This window comes from Fusarium subglutinans (assembly GCF_013396075.1).
Source record: "Fusarium subglutinans strain NRRL 66333 chromosome Unknown NRRL66333_c0000193, whole genome shotgun sequence".
Classification (NCBI taxonomy): Eukaryota; Fungi; Ascomycota; class Sordariomycetes; order Hypocreales; family Nectriaceae; genus Fusarium; species Fusarium subglutinans.
The window spans coordinates 54,947-74,963 of record NW_023502256.1 but is presented as its reverse complement, the minus strand read 5'-3'; the positions used below and the strand labels follow the sequence as shown (position 1 = coordinate 74,963).

The 20,017-nt window shown below is 48.9% G+C and overlaps 6 protein-coding genes across 6 annotated transcripts; 2 read left to right on the top strand and 4 right to left on the bottom strand.

Moving 5' to 3' along the window:
• Positions 1-7,012: 7,012 nt before the first annotated feature.
• Positions 7,013-8,030, bottom strand: FSUBG_10854 (n-acetyltransferase NAT2; the record flags this gene model as incomplete). Its single annotated transcript, XM_036675475.1, has 3 exons — positions 7,013-7,149; positions 7,291-7,485; positions 7,583-8,030. 3 exons carry the CDS (start codon positions 8,028-8,030, stop codon positions 7,013-7,015), a joined length of 780 nt encoding a protein of 259 aa, XP_036533681.1.
• A 2,112-nt stretch (positions 8,031-10,142) lies between these two features.
• On the top strand, positions 10,143-11,900 carry FSUBG_10853 (uncharacterized protein; the record flags this gene model as incomplete). Its single annotated transcript, XM_036675474.1, has 1 exon — positions 10,143-11,900. The coding sequence occupies one exon, from the start codon at positions 10,143-10,145 to the stop codon at positions 11,898-11,900; it is 1,758 nt and encodes a 585-aa protein (XP_036533680.1).
• A 419-nt stretch (positions 11,901-12,319) lies between these two features.
• On the bottom strand, positions 12,320-12,715 carry FSUBG_10852 (uncharacterized protein; the record flags this gene model as incomplete). The annotated part of the gene is made up of 2 exons (XM_036675473.1): positions 12,320-12,382; positions 12,434-12,715. 2 exons carry the CDS (start codon positions 12,713-12,715, stop codon positions 12,320-12,322), a joined length of 345 nt encoding a protein of 114 aa, XP_036533679.1.
• Positions 12,716-13,778: 1,063 nt separating this feature from the next.
• FSUBG_10851 (Tyrosine phosphatase) lies at positions 13,779-14,671 on the bottom strand (the record flags this gene model as incomplete). The annotated part of the gene is made up of 2 exons (XM_036675472.1): positions 13,779-14,104; positions 14,164-14,671. The coding sequence occupies 2 exons, from the start codon at positions 14,669-14,671 to the stop codon at positions 13,779-13,781; spliced, it is 834 nt and encodes a 277-aa protein (XP_036533678.1).
• An 893-nt stretch (positions 14,672-15,564) lies between these two features.
• On the top strand, positions 15,565-17,453 carry FSUBG_10850 (amidohydrolase ytcJ-like; the record flags this gene model as incomplete). The annotated part of the gene is made up of 3 exons (XM_036675471.1): positions 15,565-16,023; positions 16,076-16,547; positions 16,597-17,453. 3 exons carry the CDS (start codon positions 15,565-15,567, stop codon positions 17,451-17,453), a joined length of 1,788 nt encoding a protein of 595 aa, XP_036533677.1.
• A 423-nt stretch (positions 17,454-17,876) lies between these two features.
• FSUBG_10849 (acyltransferase) lies at positions 17,877-19,487 on the bottom strand (the record flags this gene model as incomplete). Its single annotated transcript, XM_036675469.1, has 2 exons — positions 17,877-18,637; positions 18,686-19,487. The coding sequence occupies 2 exons, from the start codon at positions 19,485-19,487 to the stop codon at positions 17,877-17,879; spliced, it is 1,563 nt and encodes a 520-aa protein (XP_036533676.1).
• Positions 19,488-20,017: the final 530 nt, after the last annotated feature.

Genomic DNA, 20,017 nt, shown 5'->3' with positions numbered 1-20,017 from the left:
ACAAGCGTCGATCAAAGCTGAGCAACAAGAGGTAAGTTGGTAAGGTGTGTGTTATGTACGGGTGAATGTGGTTGAGTATGTATTGAAACAGGTTGGTCGAGGAAATCAACCCAGAAAACCGGAGTATACGGCTTTCTCTTATAGATATCTCCAGAGCACACAACCGCAATGGCTGACTCTATGAATTATGGCTTTCCCTCTTCTCGGCTTCATGAGCGACAAGCTCACCAAACCGCCACCCTTGAGGTGCCGATAATATCTTGTTGTCGTTTGCCGTTGACCGCGCGTTACGTAGGTTGGTTGACCTTTTTCGTGTGTATTCCACTTTTTCTTCTCCCCTTGGACGCCGACGCCATAGTCGCTGCCGTGATCGACCCAGGGCACGGGGGCGTGTGTCTGAGCGACCGAGTCTGGATGACAATTGTCAGGGCAAAGAGCAACATACATAGGTAACTAGCAATAGACGAGAAAGGGGACAACCACAAAGTCAAGTAGGGGAGGGGGGGGGCCAAAAAAAGTCAAAAAGTCGCCAAAGTAAAGTGTACGCCGTACTCACTACCTACTTAGCCTAAGGGAATTGGGTGTATGGTCGACAATTTTGGTTTTCTGGTTTAGTCAAGGTTTGCTTCCCATGGCTTGGGGTGTAGACAAGGGAGGGAGTGTCATGATGCACCATGGGTCCAGAAAGGAAATCGGCCCAGCCCAAGGCAGGACGGAGAGTATAGGAGACAAAGCAAAAAAGCGAAGGCAAAAAGGAGGCTACGCCGTAACAAGAACCTGGCTGCGAATATACATATGTATGTAACAGTAACCAGTGGACGGGCCCGAAGTCTAATCGCACCGGAGATCAACAGGCTCCAGTCTCCAGACTTCAAACTTCAGGCTTCAGACCCTCGTGAGACCAGCTCCGGCGTGACTCGGCCTTGCAAGGAATTTGGGGATTACCTGAGTAGCAGTCGTGGCCCGGGAACCTGACCCTGGTCGATTTTTGGTTGATTAATTGATTAGTAACTCAACTCGCAGCGCGCGATGTACTGTAGATCTGAAGCAGATCTGGATACATATTCCAGCAGTGGCGCAATATAACGGGCTTTTGTGTCTTGGACCCGTTCTGTGTCATGTCGATAATAATGCAACCACTAGTAGGTCATTGTCTACGAGACGCCAATACAAAGCAGGGCTGACAGAAGGATCAACATCGCAGCGCTCAGAGCATGCCCTGGCCCTGGGACTGATGTTGACGTTGAGATTGACATGTAACTGACAGTTGTCAGTTGTGGCGGAGTGGGGTCGTGTCCGTCGTGTACATACATTAGTACATAGGTGTATTCAACGTTAACGTTTGCCGGTTAATAATAACTTTTGATTCTGGCTGTCCATGATGGAGATGGCACAGTGGAGGCCATGTTCTGTAGCATGATCCGTGGGCCCTGATGTCTTAGTCACTGCTATGTAATAAGGTCTCGCCGAGAAATGGATGCATTTACAGTAGTACCGACTGGTTCCCTGGTCTGTAAAAGTTTCTTTGCGTGTTCTGAATCTTTGGCTTTTGGCTTTTTTCTTTTCCCTCTCTGTTGTGCCTTTGCTAGGGTTCCATGATGTTAGTCCAGTCCCCGATTTGGGGATGCCTGAAAGAGAAAAGCCCCCGTGGGGTGCTCAACGGAGCTCAATAGCGCTTACTCAATTGGTATAAAGGATCAGGAAGGTAAGGTACCTGTCTCTTGGTCTCAGCAGCGCGGCAAACATTAAATACTAACTAATGTATGTACTCCGTACACGCATGCCGCCTGCCCATGACCGAAAAGGCCACGCTAGTGAAGTAGTAGTTGCCTTGTTGGGCTTGATAGACTTTGGTACAGGGAGCTTGTGAATCTTGAATGGGGGCCTGACTCTTATACTCCCGTGTTGATGATTTGTGTTGGCTAAAAGCTCCGTGTGTTAACTTCAGAATAGTGCGGTGATACGGATGCAATTCCGTCCTTTATGTCATGATAAAAGTGCGGTGAAGGTTATGGGATAGTAAAGTTTCAAACACTGACCAGAGGCGGAATTGGTACTCCCGAACTCGTGTACTGAAATGCCTGATCTCGTGGAAGCATCGTACCAGGAGTACAGCCCGAGACCCTGATCGATCCCCTTTTGTCTCGGTATCATAGATATCTACCTACTTTGTATGTAAAACGAGTAATTATTAATCGCTCCCAGGAGAGAGTTCCCAGTGATAGAGATAGATAGCTACTTACCTACCTACTCAGCTCATCTCCATACAGCCCTATGTGTCCTGGTAGGTGGTTGTTCCAAGGGCTTGGCGCTTGCTTAACGGCGCCATCCACCTGGCGTCACTGAGGACGACCCTTATACCCACTACCGTATGCTTCTGGATTCTTTCTAGTACCAACACCAAGCTTCTCCTTTCCTCCCAGATTAAGCTATAGTCCATTCCTTTGGCTTTCGTCCCTGTCGATTCCATTCCTCAAATTTCCAGAGTCCAGCCTCTGTGGGACCAGTAGGGAAAAAGTTTCCTCACAATATCAAATACGCCATTGATTCTCGTTTGCTGTCCTTTTTGGTGTCGCGTCATCATCGTACTCCGTAACTTACTTCAGGGTTTGTTGTACGTACAGTAGCTTACCTAGCGTTATGACATCACGTCAATTTCCATTGATGGCCTAACTACGGTAGACGCACTGTTAAGATCCATCCATCCAGATTTGGTGCAGTGCCAATTACGACACAGCATTTGGCAGCTCGACGGCGATGTGCCGGGAATGCAATGCAGCAGTCCCGCGCCATTGTTGTTCTTTGAGACAGCGTGAACAGAATTGCATGCATGTGCATGCAGGCAGGCAGGCAGGCAGCAGGCCCTGTCACTCGGCCAGCAGTCTCATCTCTCAAGAGGGTTTCTTTTCTTTTTCCTTTTTTTCTTCTTCCAAATAGGGTTTCTACGTCGTGCTTAACAAACCGCTAACACAGGTAATGATCGAACGGCGGTTGGGCTGCAACATGCAGGTTGGCTGCTCCTAGCACACTAGCCCACCAGAAAGTTTTGCACTTTGTCATCTGCACCCGCGCAGACTTTGACAGACAGACACTTTGACGATGAAGAAAGCTCTTTTGTGCAAGGCAGATTCGAGATGCGAACATGGTACTTTGAGCTTCTTCCTCGGTACCTTACTCCCGTCCGTAACTGTACATACTTACATTGGCTTCCAATGCCGAATCTCCGCTTTTCATACTCCACAACCTCCGTCCTGTCTCCACTCAACACGGGCATGGATTCGGAGACTCCCTTATCCAAGGGTTAGAACTTTGAGAACTTCGCCTAAAACTCTAAAACTCTGGACTCCGCCAGCCACGGCATAGAGCATGTTTGCTCATCCATCGTGTTGTCCTTTCTTGGTACTTGACAACACATCGAGGTTGCATATGGTGATTTATGTAAATGTCTCACCGACTGTTGCTAACTTTCTTGAGTATGCACTGCTTCGCACATCTGTCACGCGCTTGTCTCTGACGATGGGGGCGCTTGCTTATCTAGTCTGGTACTATCCGAACTATATTTGTCGTGGTAATTTGGTTATTCGAATTTCCTGCCTTGGCGGCCATATGATTGAGTCAGCCGTGCTTCGTCTCCTTATCACCCTAACTTAAACAGTCTAGCAGGCAATAAAGCGAGCGAGCCGCGTCGACTGGAAAAGAGATCCATGCCACGATACATACTTTTCTTCAAAATCTTTGGCTCCGCTCAGCCGGCTGGCTTCGATGAACTGTCAGTATTGAAAAGTGATGAGAGTGAACGACATCATCGATAGTCCGAGGTCCCACAGCAAAAACTCACCTTCTGCTCTCCTTTCCAAGCTCCGACCAAATTGTACCATCCTGAGGGTCCAAAAGTTTGGCTTTGTTATGACTCCGTCTGGACACACATCTTGTGTATCAGTTGTTCCAGCGTTTGGGAACAGCAAAGTTTATTCGTATCTACTGAGTTTTGTTGAATGCCACTATCCCATTGTTCTGCCACTAAATACCTACCTACTCTGTGTTTGGGGTTATTGGGCACGTAAAGAGAATATCAGAGTTGAAGGGCTGTGTGCGTGGTTGTTACATCCTCTCAGCAGGGCGCCTAATACGGATCATCGCCAAGACATCAAGCTAATGTAGCGATCAGTAAGACCTCCACTAAGTGGCACTATTATTCCCAGTCTCATTTCCATTTCTCTCCGACGTTGCAGCAGCCTGACTCAACATCGTCATCAGTGTGCCCTGTGACCCTTGAGACAACAACCAACACTTGCCATCTCTTTGCGTTGAGTCAACCTTTTGTTCTCACCGGTTCGGTAACTAGTAACTAGTTAGTGGTGATGCAACAGCACTAAAGCGTCATTACAAGTCACCGTTTGATACACAAACACACTTTGTTACTTGAGTTGAGATGGATGCTGGACCGGGTCTCTTCCGCAGTGGTCCACAGGCTGTTCCGCTCCAGTTCCAACTCCAGATCTCTTTGTCCCGAAAAACATGTGGGGGATCATGATCCATGTGATTGTCGATGCCAACCCTGACGCTCCGGAGTTATGACTATCCACCTGAACCAGACCAGACCAGGTCCTGGGTGCATGGTGAAGCACAAGAGAATTGGCGAGCTACGCGCCGGGTCAACTACATAAGATTCCCGTCCCAAGAGCGGCAAAGTCACGAATCAAAAGGCTGGTGAAGAACACTTTAGTCTCTGGTCCCCTGCCTCAGTTTGATTTCGCATCACATCTCACAACCGTCGATGTTACAGTGGCCGACTAGTACCTTACCTTACCTTGGCCTTGGCCGTGCTCCTTGCTACATATGTACCAAATAGGAGCCACTTTTTCCCACATGGCATGGCGAATCGCCGCCTGATGGTTGAGCCTGACGCTATTCTCGGGTTCTGCTGACGTTGTGACTGTTCATACTGTAAACTGTCCGTTTTAAACAACCATGAATTATCTTGAGTTCCACTCGCCCTGTCATGTAATTTCCACGGACCGTCCACTACTGGGCTAAGCGTGTCCACCGCTGCTTCATCGCCAAACTCTATTGTCGAGCACCAATTGTTCTCCCTGCTTTGTTGAATTGCTTGCCTCCCTGTTTGCTTGCTAAGCCTTTACTACGTAGTACGTGAACTGGATGCTCCACGTTTTGTTTGAGCCGTTGGGTTGATCATTGCAGGGATCCCTTGCACGGGCAATCGCAGGCATATGGTTGATTGCCATCTATCCGTGCCTGGGCATCTGGGCTTTTATTTGATTTTGGCTGTTCTCTTATGGTAGACAGCTAATTTGTCTTACTGACGGCGAATTGATTGCCGTTTTAGGCCATCACAATAAGTGTATAGTATGTATGCCTCAACGGTCCGAGTTTCAGGGCTTAGACTAAGAAAAAGAAAAACACAAAAAAAAGAAAGAGAGAAGAGAAGAAAATAAGTAGGGGCGAAAACACCAAAAACCCCAAATCAAAGGGTTGAATCACGAGAACGAGAACGGTGAATGACATCTCGCGTGCGTCTAAACATCCATTGCAAGGCCAACAGCGGATCACACTACTAATGTATCAAGCCCACTTCTCGGAGCCGCTGTTTAGCGCCGATTATGTAGGTACCTTATGCACATTACCTTAGGTAGGTACCTTACATCTATCCATGTGTCCCATCATGGAAGGTGATGTACTATGGGAAATTCAGGAATCCGAGGGAGTGAGCCTGTAAAAGGCTGGCAGGTTTCTCTCCAAACTCCAAAGTCACAAGGTGGACAATGCTCCTCCATGCATGCATATCATCAAGCAAGCCCACCTGCCCACCTTATCGAAAACCGCGGAACAAAACCAACCCTGGTAAGTTCCCACCGCTAAGAGTCAGGCACTTGAAACAATCGCCAACTTAACTAGCCGTTATTCCCGCTCACTAAAGCCCGCCCCAATTCTTTAATTACTGCAGGGGGGTCAACGTTACCTGAACCTTGATTTTGAACCCTGACTTTCTTGACCTGTCACGCATGGATTCAACGGAAACATGAGCGCCCGGGACTAGCTCCAGTTCTGGATATTCAGAGGCAATAGGATCTTTTTACTTTCGCACCAACGATGATCTCCACTTCCTCCGAACGGGTTTCTTTCCAGTCTTTTACAGATCCCCGAAATCATGAGGATCCTTTCGCGACTCGCTCGGTCTTTGCTATGACATCGGCCAGGGCAAATCAAAGTCAATCAGCAAACTGACTCTTGAGCCTGAGTCGTAACGCCGTGGGTCAAACACGGTTGAGACTGGTTGCCAAATCCACAACTGACGGCTCTTCCAGAACTTCTAGTCGCCTTCTTCTTCCTCTTGTCCACAATTGACGCCCCGCTCGCTGCTTGGTGACCTTCTTGGCGTTTCGAGGCCCATTCTAAAGTTCCAAGTTAGCCGCCGCCATCTCGAGATAATCTCAAACAACGCCCCATGGGAGCACATGGCGTTGTTCAAAACGTTGCGGTTGCAGATCTATCGGCGCACTATCCTCCTCTGGACGAGAGGCATGCCAAGCTTCTTACGGCCATTATTGAAAGTCTGGGCTTCTTCACGTCTGTTTCCTATTGTGCCATTCAGGTCACTCCTATTCGACGCCTCCATGTTAGAGTTCAATGGCTTAGGCCATCCGAAGCCGGTTCCTGAATACGCTTCCAACTACAGCCATTCTGTTGGCTGATCACTGGCTCGGTGCAGCCGATTTTGCTGGATCTGTCTGCGGCCCAGATGTTTCATCCCGTGTGATTCAGCCACAGGAAACAAATGCCCAGATGTGTGCTTCAGAGTTAAGGAGTTGTACTATACAATCAAGTCTATCCATCAATAATTCCAGCCAACACCAAGGACTGACTACACTAATTATACAAATACCGTCTAAGTGGCTTACACTCCAAGCCAAGCGTTTCATAAACAGCGTTTCTGCGTTTGGAGGCTTGTGAGTTTCCAGTCTCGAACCGTTATGATGCCATCTTTGACCAGCTAAGCCTTCTTCTTTCCGATCTGATAGCCCCATGATCGAAGGATCTTGACGACCTTGGGTGTTAGGGCGGCCGTTAATGGCACTCGGATGAAGATGAAGCTCTTGTGAATGGCGTACGCCAGCGCCAGCTGAGTTGCTAAACCTGTCGCAGATTGAGTCGTTAGCCTTTCTCACCAACTCCGCAAGCGCACTCTGCTGCCCACATCACGAGCTGTTAGGGGCGATGGGAAGCACCTAATGCATGCGCCCAGGGGCAAAATCTAATGGTAGTACTCACTAGCATCTGTACGATTGCGTTCCTCGGCCTTCTCGACACCCCATGTGGCCATCTCCATCTTGTCACTGATATCGTCATCGCCAAGTGCTCTCGCCTCAGCCTTCTTAAACGATTGCCAGTAGGTGTGCCAGGCCTCCCGAACAGTATCGGGGATCATCTGCTTGATTGACGACATCACACGATGTTCGACCTCGCCTAAATAGCGCCGGCGGCATCAGTTAGCAACCCACTGAGAATAAAGGACCGCATGGCCTCGTTGACGGATCTAGGTGAGGCCGCGGCAATATCTTACCGATTTTATCAGCACCGACCATTCTAACAAACAGAAAGCAGAATGGGAAGTCGAGAACGGTCAGCCCGAGGTAAACGCCAACGGTCACCCAGCCGTATTCCTTTGTAAGCTTCTTGAGTTTGGCGGTGAGGCCTTTTGGTTCCTCGGCTTCGCCAACGGTCGGCTTCTTGTTTGTCTTGCGCTTTGTGGTAAATCGAAAGCCACGCCTTAAAACGCCTTGGAGCATGCCTGGCGTTGTTGCAGAACCGATACCGAAGCGAGCGCTCCTCAGTCTGGCCATCATACTATCCCAAGGGACGGCCTTCCATCTCAAAAGCTGACGCGCGGTCTTATTTTGCGACTGTGATGTAAAGAGTCTCCTCCATGCGCCATTCCAGGCTGCCTGTTGAGCTGGTTGGCTGAAGGCTCGCAAAGGCGCACGCACGCCGCGAACAGGTTGTCTTAACATGATTATCGAATGAGGTCGCTTTAGCCGCAAAATCCAATGCCCTCCTGAGTCGTAGGTTTACAGTCGAAGAGAACGTGGTTGAGAAACTTCGTGGTCGGTCGAAACGGATGAGAGGCGCGATAATTAATCGTAACTGGTCGGAGCTTTCGGATTTAATGTGTTGGATTCAAGGAATTATAAGATGCGGGAAACCAGCCAGATTCATAATCAGAACATCGTGATTCTTGATAATGGAATTGCAAACCGTAATCAGGTTATCTTGCCGTTTACTCCCGATCTCGCGTGGTAGACCCGCCGTCGTTCGAGAGAAATTTCTGGTAGTTCGGCGAGGCGACGATGATGCGAAAATGCGCCACGATCAAGACAAAAAGGTTCAGCCACAAGTCGCGTTCGTGGCTGTGGTATCACGTGCTTCCTCGTCACCAATGTACCTAGGTAGTACGTAGGCAGCGAGCAACAACTGAAATCATCTCACTACAGCCATCCTCCAATCTGCAAAGCAAGTGACTCGTTTTGAAACAGTGTTTCGGATGAATAAAGCCTTCAGAGACTTTGCGAAGCTCCATGAACTCGAGTACATCGTCTGAGCCCCCAAGTCTCGGGCCAGTTTTCAGGATGAGGTTACCAAGTTGTACGAGCAGAAGAACGGGAACTGTCTCAAGCTATGATTGCCTAATTCTGAAGCTGCGGTTGTCTTTTTATGATTTCCTTGTCTGAGTATGCGGCTATACTGTGCTATCATCGGTAGGATACTAAAGTGGTTGGTGAATATAATGTACAACTAAGAATAATTCAGTAATTGACTTCTTTGGACACTTATGAACAAGCTAAAATTGAGTCTGTAAGCCTTTTATGTCTTGAAGGCTTCGTCTTCTCGGTTCCATGATGGAAATATCGTGTTGTTATTAAACACTTCTCGCCTTCCAAGTCGCTTGATGTAAGTCAGGGGTAGCATGGTTCTGAGTTAGTACTAATCGTCAAATCGCATCCAGGACATAATCTGCAGTGCAACATTGCACGATAGCCTTCATATTGAACTCTGTTCGGGAAAGAGCGAAGAGGCGTCATAGTACTATGCATCTTGGCGTATGACGGCCATTGTGTGATGGTGCTGCAAGTGGCTGCTCACAAATATGGAGGGAGCGTGGTTTTACTCTCGTCGACTACCTACTCATAGAGGTATCACGGGAATTCCTCCTCGAATCACGATCTCCACATTGACATACAAAAACACCTGCATACCACCTGCTTACCTTAGGCATAGGTCAGCTCAGTGTCCAATACAAGGACGTTAGTTGCCTGAAACCAAGGGCAACTGTTGCGAGCACTGCTTGGCAGTGATATCGACTCTCGGTCGGTATCTACTATATTATCTCACTAACCTAACGTTCTTTCTCAACTCTTTTCTAAGTACATAGCTCCTATGTATCCTGACCAAAGGTACCTATCTTCCTGCAATTCCAACCTCACCTCATTTGCCGGCATATGTACGTAAAGCAAGGGACCAACTTAGGCATGGTACATACATATGAAGTGAACCTTCCTCTTTCATTCTTTACCGGGTCGTCCACTCACTCACTCGTTTTTCAGCTCTTACACTCAAACTCTTGCAACCTCATTTCTCGATCAAGTTCCTGTACTTGGGCCTGGCGATCCATTTTGGCAGAAAAATGAAGGTGTTCGAGTGACATACTGCAGATAAAGGATTCTGACCCTATTTCGACAAACTGCCAACCGCATGCGCCCATCATTGTTCGCTTGCATATCATTCGGCTTCTCTTCACACTCAACGGATGGTCTGGGTTGATAACAGCCAATTTTCCAGCTCATCACCGCTGGATAGAGCCATTGATTCGCTTCTTCTCACTCACTCGCTACACTCTAATCACAGCAAGTACCAACGATGCCAACTGCCATCACATACGGAAAGAAGAGAAATAGAAGTATCCTGAGGGCGCTGGGAACACGTCGCCAAAGAGCCATACCAAAACCTTTACTACCTGATCGGCTGCGTATGTTATCCCACATGTCTTCCTTGATAAATTTCTAACTCTTTCGAAAGCAGAGTTCCATGTAAACAATTCCTCCAAGCAAGCATCCCGGAAGAGAGCAATGGTTGATCCGCAAACTGCGGATGAAATGGCAAGCTGGCTACTAGACGATTCCACACCAGAGCGCCTCTCCAATGAAGGCGAAGACTTGTCTCCAAAAAAGCGCCGGACCACTACACCGAGAAACTCGGTCTCGATTGATGGCAACCAAGCTATCCCGCCACTGGATTTCCCGTCACCTATCAAAACACCACTCAGGTCTTTGGATACTCGCCCTCGGGCCTCCCGCATGGGCAAGCACTCGCCATCGAAAGCCGTGGGAATAGTTCCTAGACGAGCTGCCACGACTGGTAGACACAGGGATACATCACAGAAGCGACCAAGTACAAGCTTACAACGCCGCCATGTGCCTACGAGATCGCTGTCTTATGACCCCCTCAAGTTTCACCCTACCAAAGACTTCGCACTGGCGACATCTGTGGCGCTCGAAACCTGTGACAATAATGCAAGAAATCGAGTTGCAGAAGGATGCCAGATTCCTCGCATACAAGACCGGTGTGCTGGTGAAGAAATTAGTGGGAAACTGGCCGCTATGCTGGCGGCTACCAATGCACTCAAGCCTTTGCCACAACAAGCCAACTGCTCGACCTCAAGATTCACGCGTATGGTGCCGTCGAAAGTGCGTGCAAAAGTCTCGAATGCTTGGGATCGCTTCCATCCAAAAGCCGTGAATCACGAAGAAACACAGGCCCGGGCCTTCTCCCACTTAGGCGATGAACAAGGTGATGGGTGGAGTCGAGGGAGCCTTGTTCCTACTCCTCGCTCACATGCATCAACTGAGAACGCTTCTCCGATCAGCAACATTGAGCTCCGCTTGAATGAAGGGGATAACCTCAATAAAAGTAAAGTCCAGCAAATTGTTGGAGGTCGCGTTAACAGAAAGCCATTAGCAGACGATGGAAAGTCCCTCAGAAATGGAAAACTTGTGGAGGATCCGTTCTCTGAACGAGCTGATAGGCGAGCTCTAACATGTTTCGACAACCGGCTGAATCAAGGTTCTCACGATGATCCAAAGACGCCTCCCCCTTCGCTATACAATCCATTCGAATCCGAGAAGGGATTCGACGACAACATTGAAGATAGGTTCTTGAACAGTACACCAGTCGGATCTTCAACCCCTCGGATTCTAGTCGAGCGCCCATCAACGTCGAGCAGTGGTTCCTGCTCCGTGGACAGCGATATGCACATACCAGAAACTCATTTTAATGAGAGACCGGGATCTTTATCGACGACTGGCCGAAAAGAAATCGGGCAACACCACTTTTTCGGCCATAAGCTTTTGGAACCTGTTGGCGATGTGTTGGCTAATTCGATCACTCAAGCTCGACAAGTTTCGGATAAAGCGAAGAGAGACTTGCATACCTCTAGCAGGACGAAGAAACACCCGTCGCCCAGCAAAGAAGCTCTAGAGAAGTTGGAGCTCCAATTCCAGCAGTATACTCATGGTCGTGTCTCTGAGCCTGTCAAGTACGACATGGATGAGCTTATAATGGAATCTATGGACGCAAGCCCTTCCCTGAGGGCATGTGAAAGGAAGAGATTGAGCTTAGCTCGTTTGTCGGTCACGAATATTGACGAGCTGGTTGATCCAATGTGCGGGAAAGTTCACCACCGCCGAGGCTCCTCAACATCGATGCTCCAATTGGTACGAGGCCCTTACGTGCTACAAAATTCGGTCAAGTTGCACAAGGATATTCGGTTGATGCCCCCTTATCGTCCAGCTGGTGTTTCCCCTTCTGATGTGGACGAGCTACATTGACAGGTCTTGGGAACACTGCGACAGTCCGTGAACCTTTGCATTAATCTGAAATCATCGCAGGTGATGGAAGCCTATGGGAATACGCGCATAATTTGTAGTCAACTAAGGGGCAGAAACAACAGCAACCGTTCTGATACTAGAAGAAAGCCGGAAGGCTATATGGTTATGACGAGCTGCGAGATTGTCATAGATAAAGTCACTGGCAGTGGCAGTACAAGCTCATGCTTGTTTATAGCCGTATAACAAATCATACTATTATCCTCAACTCCCAGTAAAGGGTATCAACGCTATCATAATCGTACATGTTTGTGTATAAGTTCAATGTCCGTTATTCCATACTCCGTTCGACTTCCGGAATTTCCTGTATCCTCGGTCTACTTGAGAACCGCTTGACATAACTAACAAGTTACTTGGGGAGTTTAATAGCGGTGGTGGCGTGCACCACGACCATCAGTGCCGCGCATGCGTCGAGTGCCAGCAGCCTTAATGACGTTAGTATACCGTTGACCCGAGAGCAGTTAGAATGAACATACCTTGACGCCGGGTCGGCGAGTCAAACTACCCTTGAGCTTGAGGAGGGCACCACTGACCTTGTCCTTCATGGAAGGTCGACGCTGGTGGTGATGAACAGGTGCAGTGGTTGTAGCATGCGTTCGTCGACTAGCACCGCCGCTGAACATGCCGCGGCGACGGGGCTTTGTGGTTGTGGTTGTGGTGGTTGTTGTATGACGATGAGAATGGGCCGGAGCACGGCGGCGGGTGCTGAAGATGGAGCGACGGGGAGCGGTGTGACGGTGAGTTCGTGTGAGAGGCATATTGGGTGGTTTATTGAATGGTAGATTGGAGGGGAAGTCAATAGTGTGTGTGTATGTGACTGTCTGTGCTAATGTTTGTGCTTTTGTGGGGTTGTTGTATTGATGATTCTGATAACGATATTGAGGAATGGTTGCAACGAGATATTATATATACTTTCGGATACCTACCTAGTTGCGCAACATAACGTACTGGAGCAAGGAACCATGCTTGGACAAGAATCATTGCATCACCTATTACGATCATTGATGAAATACGTAGGTACCTTAGTCAGGGAAACCTGGTCAGCAGATCTCGTTGTCTGCAGATCCAAAAGAGTTGATACCACCACTATTGACTACAGTATCTCTAACTTGGTTGGACCCTGAAAGATGGAATGGCCCAAAGGCCCCCTTGATGAGAAGCAAAACTTGGAAATACAGCTTAGATCACGATGGGAGCGAACGAACGAATCGGCTGTTGGGTCTACAGGACAGTGGCGGAATTGACGTTTTAAAGATGTACTGAAACGTCACTAGATGGGATGCCATGCAGTTTAATTGGTACGCGGGCACTAGACCCTTGCTCAAGATGCAGGGTCCAACGGGTTCCCAGACAGGGCCCCCAGCAGTGGAGGTGATGTCATAGGGCTGCAGATGAATTAGGTAGGATACTCGGTCTTACATAAATGACTGGCTTTACAAAGTTGAGTGACGATGAGTGTGTTAAAGTTGGGCTACCATTGCGTCTATTAATAGGACTCATCATTTCTTGTCCCCTTAAGTGAGATATTGGGATGAAATGATGATGATGATGATGATGATGATGATGATGATGATGATGATGGGCAAGAAGATCAACCATGAATGGATTACCTAGAAGAGAATATCCAACATTTCCAACTTCCATTCGATCCATTGCTTCCTCAAGTCCCTTAGATCGCGCTATGGTTATTTCAACGTATCCTACCCAGACGCAATGGAGATAGTAAAATTGTACAGCGATAAACCTCATTTTAGCCAACTTTAACCATTTCCGATACTGTACTGCCCTGCCTTCAGGGGATAGCATCCGGCCATGACATCGTTAAGCCTGCAAGTTCTTCTTGATGGTTTCCAGATCCTTGGTTGAGAACCCAAGGCCCTTCACGTAGCCGTCCCATCCTCCATACTCGGCTTTGACACCTTGACCAAAAGCCTCCCAAAAGCTCGGGCGTAGGCTGACCATGTTCCAAAAGCCAGGCTCCTCAGTGCTCTTCACATCAATGTTTGCCAAGATGAACAAGAGTAGACGCTCGCGAGCTGGCTCGATACCAATCCGTGATAGCATGTAATCGAAGATGACGTCTTGTTGCTTTGTGCCGGCAAGGGTCTGCAGGAGCCCTGCCATGACGCCCGTGCGGTCACGGCCAGCTATAGCTCAGTTTTACGATTAGTTTCACACCCTTTGGACAGAAACGTGGTTTTCCTACCAGTGCAGTGAAAGAGAAAGGGCTCGTTCGGGTTGTCTCTCACGTGTTCGAGGACTGCTCGGATAGAGGGCTTGTACGCCGCTATGACAGCCATCAACTGCTTCCTCCAAGCAGTTCTGCCATCATCAATAGCAAAGTCAGCGGGACTAGGCTGGGGGTATTCAGCAACACGCTCGCAGAAGACAGACTTGACGCCGCTTATCTTGGGACTGGGGTACGTAGCTCGCTCTTCCTTGCTGCGAAGATCAAAGACAGTCTTGACGTTGGCAGTGAGCCAGGCCATAGCTTCTGGGTCGGCGGCGGCGGCGGCGTCAAGCATACCAGAACGGAAGATATACCCAGGGCGTATGGCACTGCCAGGAACGGCACCTAGATCGCGGAGGTTGATGATCGATTCAATAGGGATGAAGGGTTTGGATTTGAAAGCGGCTGTGAGGGTGTCGGCTGCAAGGGGCTCTCGAACATGAACAGCCACGATGGACTCGAGTTCAGCTCGCGATAGAGCCATTTTTGGGGTTTAGTCTTTTCTTGTTCATAGATGGCGAGATTTCAAAGATGACAGTTATCGTTACTGTTGTTGCTGATGTGTTAAAGGTGGATGGGAAGCTTCCTAAAGAAAGTCAATCTGACACTGTCGGATTAAGTCGGCCAGTGCCGTGTGATTGGTTATATAGACAGCTCCAGGTAAGCATCTAAACATATAGATATAGGTAGGCTACCTACCTACCTAGGTATTCAGTGTAACAGCCACGGCAGCGTCTTGTTTGCCGTATTCAGCCAGTAGTTATTGCAAGTCATCACAAACAGTCACACCAAGTGTCTATCTCCTATTGTTTGGAGACCAGTTGAGTTTGGTGTTTGAGAGCGAACGATAGAGCTGCTATTCGCAGCACTTACGTATCCTTAGAAGTATATCACATAGGTCAACATTTGTGCAATCAATCAGCGCTGGGGAGAATCTGTGTGGTGATTCAATTAAGGTACGAATTAGTGTGGAGAGCTAGGACTCTGGGGTAAGCTCACGATTGGGATGCAATTAGGCAAGGATCCCTCGCTGACACAAATCTTTTCCATACATTTAAATGGAAGCAAGGCACATTTGTATGCGATAATTCTATGAATGTATCTTATAGAGACATACCTAATCTTTTCTTTTCTATGATACGTACTACTACACCTAAATCAAACTTTAAGAAGAAAACCTCTTTCTGCGTATTAATGCAGCTTCCCCCACAAAGATCAATGAAATTCTTATCGATAACATGCAGCTATCATATCAAATCATGTCTCCCACATCACCCCAACATCGCCATCTTCAAAAAGATCCAAATGCCTTTACAAAACTAGGCTCTGTTACTTACTTCAGGAGTAGCAGTTCAGTTATAAGTCACGCGTTAGACGATGGCTGTCACAGCCTCTTTGGTCAGATGGGGACTCGTCCTGCCCCTCATAGTTGTCGCTTTTGCTGTTGCGTATCGTCTTCAACAGCCACTCACAGCTTCGGACGAGGGAGAATCAGCAACATATTGTTATAATTCCATCCGAACTCATGATCCTGATCAGGCTGAAGCTCAATGTTTTACTGTTGCGGATGGTGTCTTTACTGCTGTTGGTCCACGAGACGCTGACCAGCCCACGATAGATGGTTATGTGATTCCAGGACTCTGGGATGGACATGGTCACTTGCTCCAGTACGGAGAGTTCCTCCACTCTGTTGACTTGTTTGGTGCCCAATCTCTCGCGGAGGCGCGTGCGAGGATTAAAGACTATATCTCTGCCAACCCTGGTGCCGGATCGAAAGATAATTGGGTTCGCGGAGTTGGATGGGATCAGACCTTTTTTGGGCGTATGCCTACAGCTGTAAGATACTCATATCTCTCAGCTTCCCGTCACACACTAAGAAGTTCCATAGGCAGATATCACGCAGGATACAGAGCTCAGCGGCATCTATCTCATGCTTGATCGCATTGATGTTCACTGCACTTGGGTTTCCAAGCCTGTTCTCGATCTCCTTCCTTCAAACCTCCCTGAAACTGTCCCGGGAGGTGAGATCATCCGCGACCCTGGCCTCGGTGTCTTTTGCGATAACGCCATGGACTTGGTCATCTCAATTTGGCCTCAGCCTGGCCGGGACTTCAAGGCTCGTACAGTCAAGACCGCCATGAAGCGCCTTAACGAGGTTGGTCTTGTTGGCATGCACGATGCTGGAGCAACTCCAGATACCTTAAATCTCTATAACGAGCTCTCTTCGGGGGACGACTGGACCCTTCGTGTCTACGCAATGTTGGAATGTCCTCAGCGTAACTCGTACTGCCCAGAGGAAGCTGTCAAGTTCGCCCGAGACGATGATCGCTTTGCAGTTCAGAGTGTAAAGCTATTTGCGGGTACGTGTCTCCATCAAAATTATCAAAGGTAGTGATTAACCTCAGATAGACGGCGCTCTCGGAAGCTGGGGCAGCGCCATGCTCGAACCGTACTCCGATCACCCGTGGACATCAGGCTCGCTCCTTATCAACGCCTCTGCTCTTACCGATGTGACCAAGCGCTGGGCAGCTGACGGATACCAGGTCAATATCCATGCTATCGGTGATCTTGCCAATCGTAACGCTGTTGACGCTCTTGAGGCGGCTCTTGTCCAGCAGTGTCTTCATGAGGCTACTGCTCAGGGCGCACACCCTTCGACTCCGGACCAGCCCGCAAATGGGTCTCACGACCAGATTGAAGCACGTGCTTCTTGTCAAGCTCGTCATCGCTTTCGCATTGAGCACGCCCAAATAATTCACCCGGATGATCAGCGACGGATTCGAGAAGTCGGTATCATTCCTTCTATCCAACCCACACACGCAACATCAGACATGAAGTATGCTCTTGCTCGTCTTGGCAAAGACCGTCTCTCATCCTCCGCCTACCGGATGCGTTCTGTTCTTTCTGCCCATCCGATTCTGGGTAGTGATTTTCCTGTCGAGCCCCCCAACCCATTTCAGGGCATCTACGCCGCCGTAACCCGTCGAAGTCCGCATACGGGTCGTGGAACAGACGATAGCCCTGATGGCTGGCACACACAAGAGACACTGAGCTTGGATGAAGCGATGTGGGGATTCACAGGAGCTCCTGCTTATGGGGCATTTCTCGATAGTCGCGCTGGTGTCATCCGCGACGGTGCTCTGGCTGATTGGGTTGTCCTTGATAAATCTATCGAGTCTTATGACATAGATGATTTACGCACCCTCAAAGTTAAGGAGACATGGGTGGCAGGCAAACGGGTGTATGCACGATCTAACGATGACTAGATTGCCAGTCCTATTTACCATAGAAAAACCATATAGAAAAGGACCCAAGAGCTTGGGTAATCGCCAAGAGAGGTATAGCCGATGCACACACGATAAAGCTCGAAATAGAAGTGGTTGTATTTTGTTGACCTTTCTGCACCTATCTTCGCACACAAAATGATCTAACAGTTCTTTTAATATGGTACTGTTTTAGCAACTGAACGGAACGTCTGGATGCCACCAAGTCACGACATCTCACAGACCTCTCCGGGGATGAAAGAAATGGACTCCTCCCTCTGTCCCTTGTGCGATAGAAATCAACCACCCAAACGCCGCGGAATAGGTCTTCGGAACGAAGACCAGCCTCTGTAGAACCAAAGCTTGCAAAACGCTAACCTCAAACACCGAATATCACGAATCAGTTTTCTTCCGGTGCCATGAACTCTAGTCCGACTTAACAATAAGCTTGCTTTCCCACCATTTTGCGAATTTGACCGTTGGGATATCGACCGCTCGCCAGAATATATCAGCCCACCAAAAGATAGTTGGAATCACAAATAACGAACTCAGGACGAAACCAGCAGTGAAGCGGTGCCCCTCGGTGCCCGTCACGCTATAGGACCATTTTTCGAAATGATATCCAACAGCATGAATGGCGGGTCCATGCATAAGATAAAGGGCATAGGAGATCTTGCCCAAGTACTGCACGAACGCCGAGTTGAATACGCGCTGCCAGTTAGACGAGCGGCTCACTGCGAGAACAAACATAACAGCACCCGTACATTGCCAGTATCTGTACTTCTCAGCCGCCCACCACTTAGGAATCAGCGACGTAAGGTAGATCCAGCCCGGTGTTCGATCACCACCCTCATCGGGTTGGCTCATAAGATATAAGCTTGCGACACTAAAAATTGCCCAGAAAGCGCTCTGGTACCAACGGCGTTGATTAAACTGGGTCTTCTCCTCGATGGGAAGAGCAGGAGGTGAGACGTGGGCGCCGCGTATAAGATCAATCTCAGCCAGGACCATGCCGCAGAGGAACATGAGAAATTCCCAACGTGAATTTCGGTAGGTAAAGAGCATTATGCCGGAAACCGTGATGAATCGGTACTGGCTTCGAAGTCGAGCAGTGGCTATTAGGGTGAGGAAGAGATACAGCGAACAACGAAACTCAACAGGGATGGTCCACAGATGCTGGTCATAGTCTAGATAATGGTTAGTAGGATTTAGTCAAGTGGAATGTTTCGGCCTACTGGTGCTTCCACCGTGGGTCTTCCAGCCGAAGACATGGACAAAATCGAACATATCCTTTGCCCACTCTGCGAACTGAGCATGGTTTGTAGGGAGACGTGAAGGATGAGGTTCTCTGACGTTCCTCATGAAAGTACGATCCATGGCAAACTCTCTCGTCCATTCGTAAACACCCAAGCGGATGAAGGAGACGATCATTAGGGTGGAGATAGCGGTTGGAAGGTATAGACGTATGCCTCGTCGGAACACCAGAGAACTCATGGTAGTCGAGAAGTCCTGGATGTTCATACCCCGGATGAGCTTGAGAGGTCGATAGGAGAGGGCATAACCCGAGATGACAAAGAAAAGACAGACAGCTGGAGGGCCCTGATACCACAATCGGATAATTGGCAGCTTCAAGATGTTGTAGTGGGCATCGTCACAGCCCCAACCTTTGGCGATGACGAATGCCTGGTAGAAGAAATGACAGAACAAGACGACGAGGGCGGCAACACCTCGCATACCGTCGAGGTAGGCTGTAGGAGCGAGCTTGGCGGGTCGAATCTGTTCCCGAACATGTCGTCCCTGAAGATAACTGGGAACGAAGAACCAGGCGAAGCGAACTAGGTAAACTCTCCAAGGGGTTGAACGAACGTAGTCCACGGGAGCGAGAATGGGGCCGGCCCATTTCTCAAAGTGAAGGCGATGGTGGTCATGATCATCTCGACCACTCTCACTGTCAACGTCGGAGACAGACCTGTTATCGAGCAATCCCATCTTCTCCTCTTCAGAGAGTGAGTGTATAGAATGAGAATGACGACTCATGGTTGAAAGTCCAGAGAGACCTTTTGGACGGTCCTGGTCTGGTAGAGATGGGAAAAAGAGGAAGGAGGTGGCCCAGGAACCCCAAGGAAAGAGGGAAAGAGGGAAAGAGGGAAAGAGGGAAAGAGGGAAAGAGGGAAAGAGGGAAAGAGGGAAAGAGGGAAAGAGGGAAAGAGGGAAAGAGGGAAAGAGGGAAAGAGGGAAAGAGGGAAAGAGGGAAAGAGGGAAAGAGGGAAAGAGGGAAAGAGGGAAAGAGGGAAAGAGGGAAAGAGGGAAAGAGGGAAAGAGGGAAAGAGGGAAAGAGGGAAAGAGGGAAAGAGGGAAAGAGGGAAAGAGGGAAAGAGGGAAAGAGGGAAAGAGGGAAAGAGGGAAAGAGGGAAAGAGGGAAAGAGGGAAAGAGGGAAAGAGGGAAAGAGGGAAAGAGGGAAAGAGGGAAAGAGGGAAAGAGGGAAAGAGGGAAAGAGGGAAAGAGGGAAAGAGGGAAAGAGGGAAAGAGGGAAAGAGGGAAAGAGGGAAAGAGGGAAAGAGGGAAA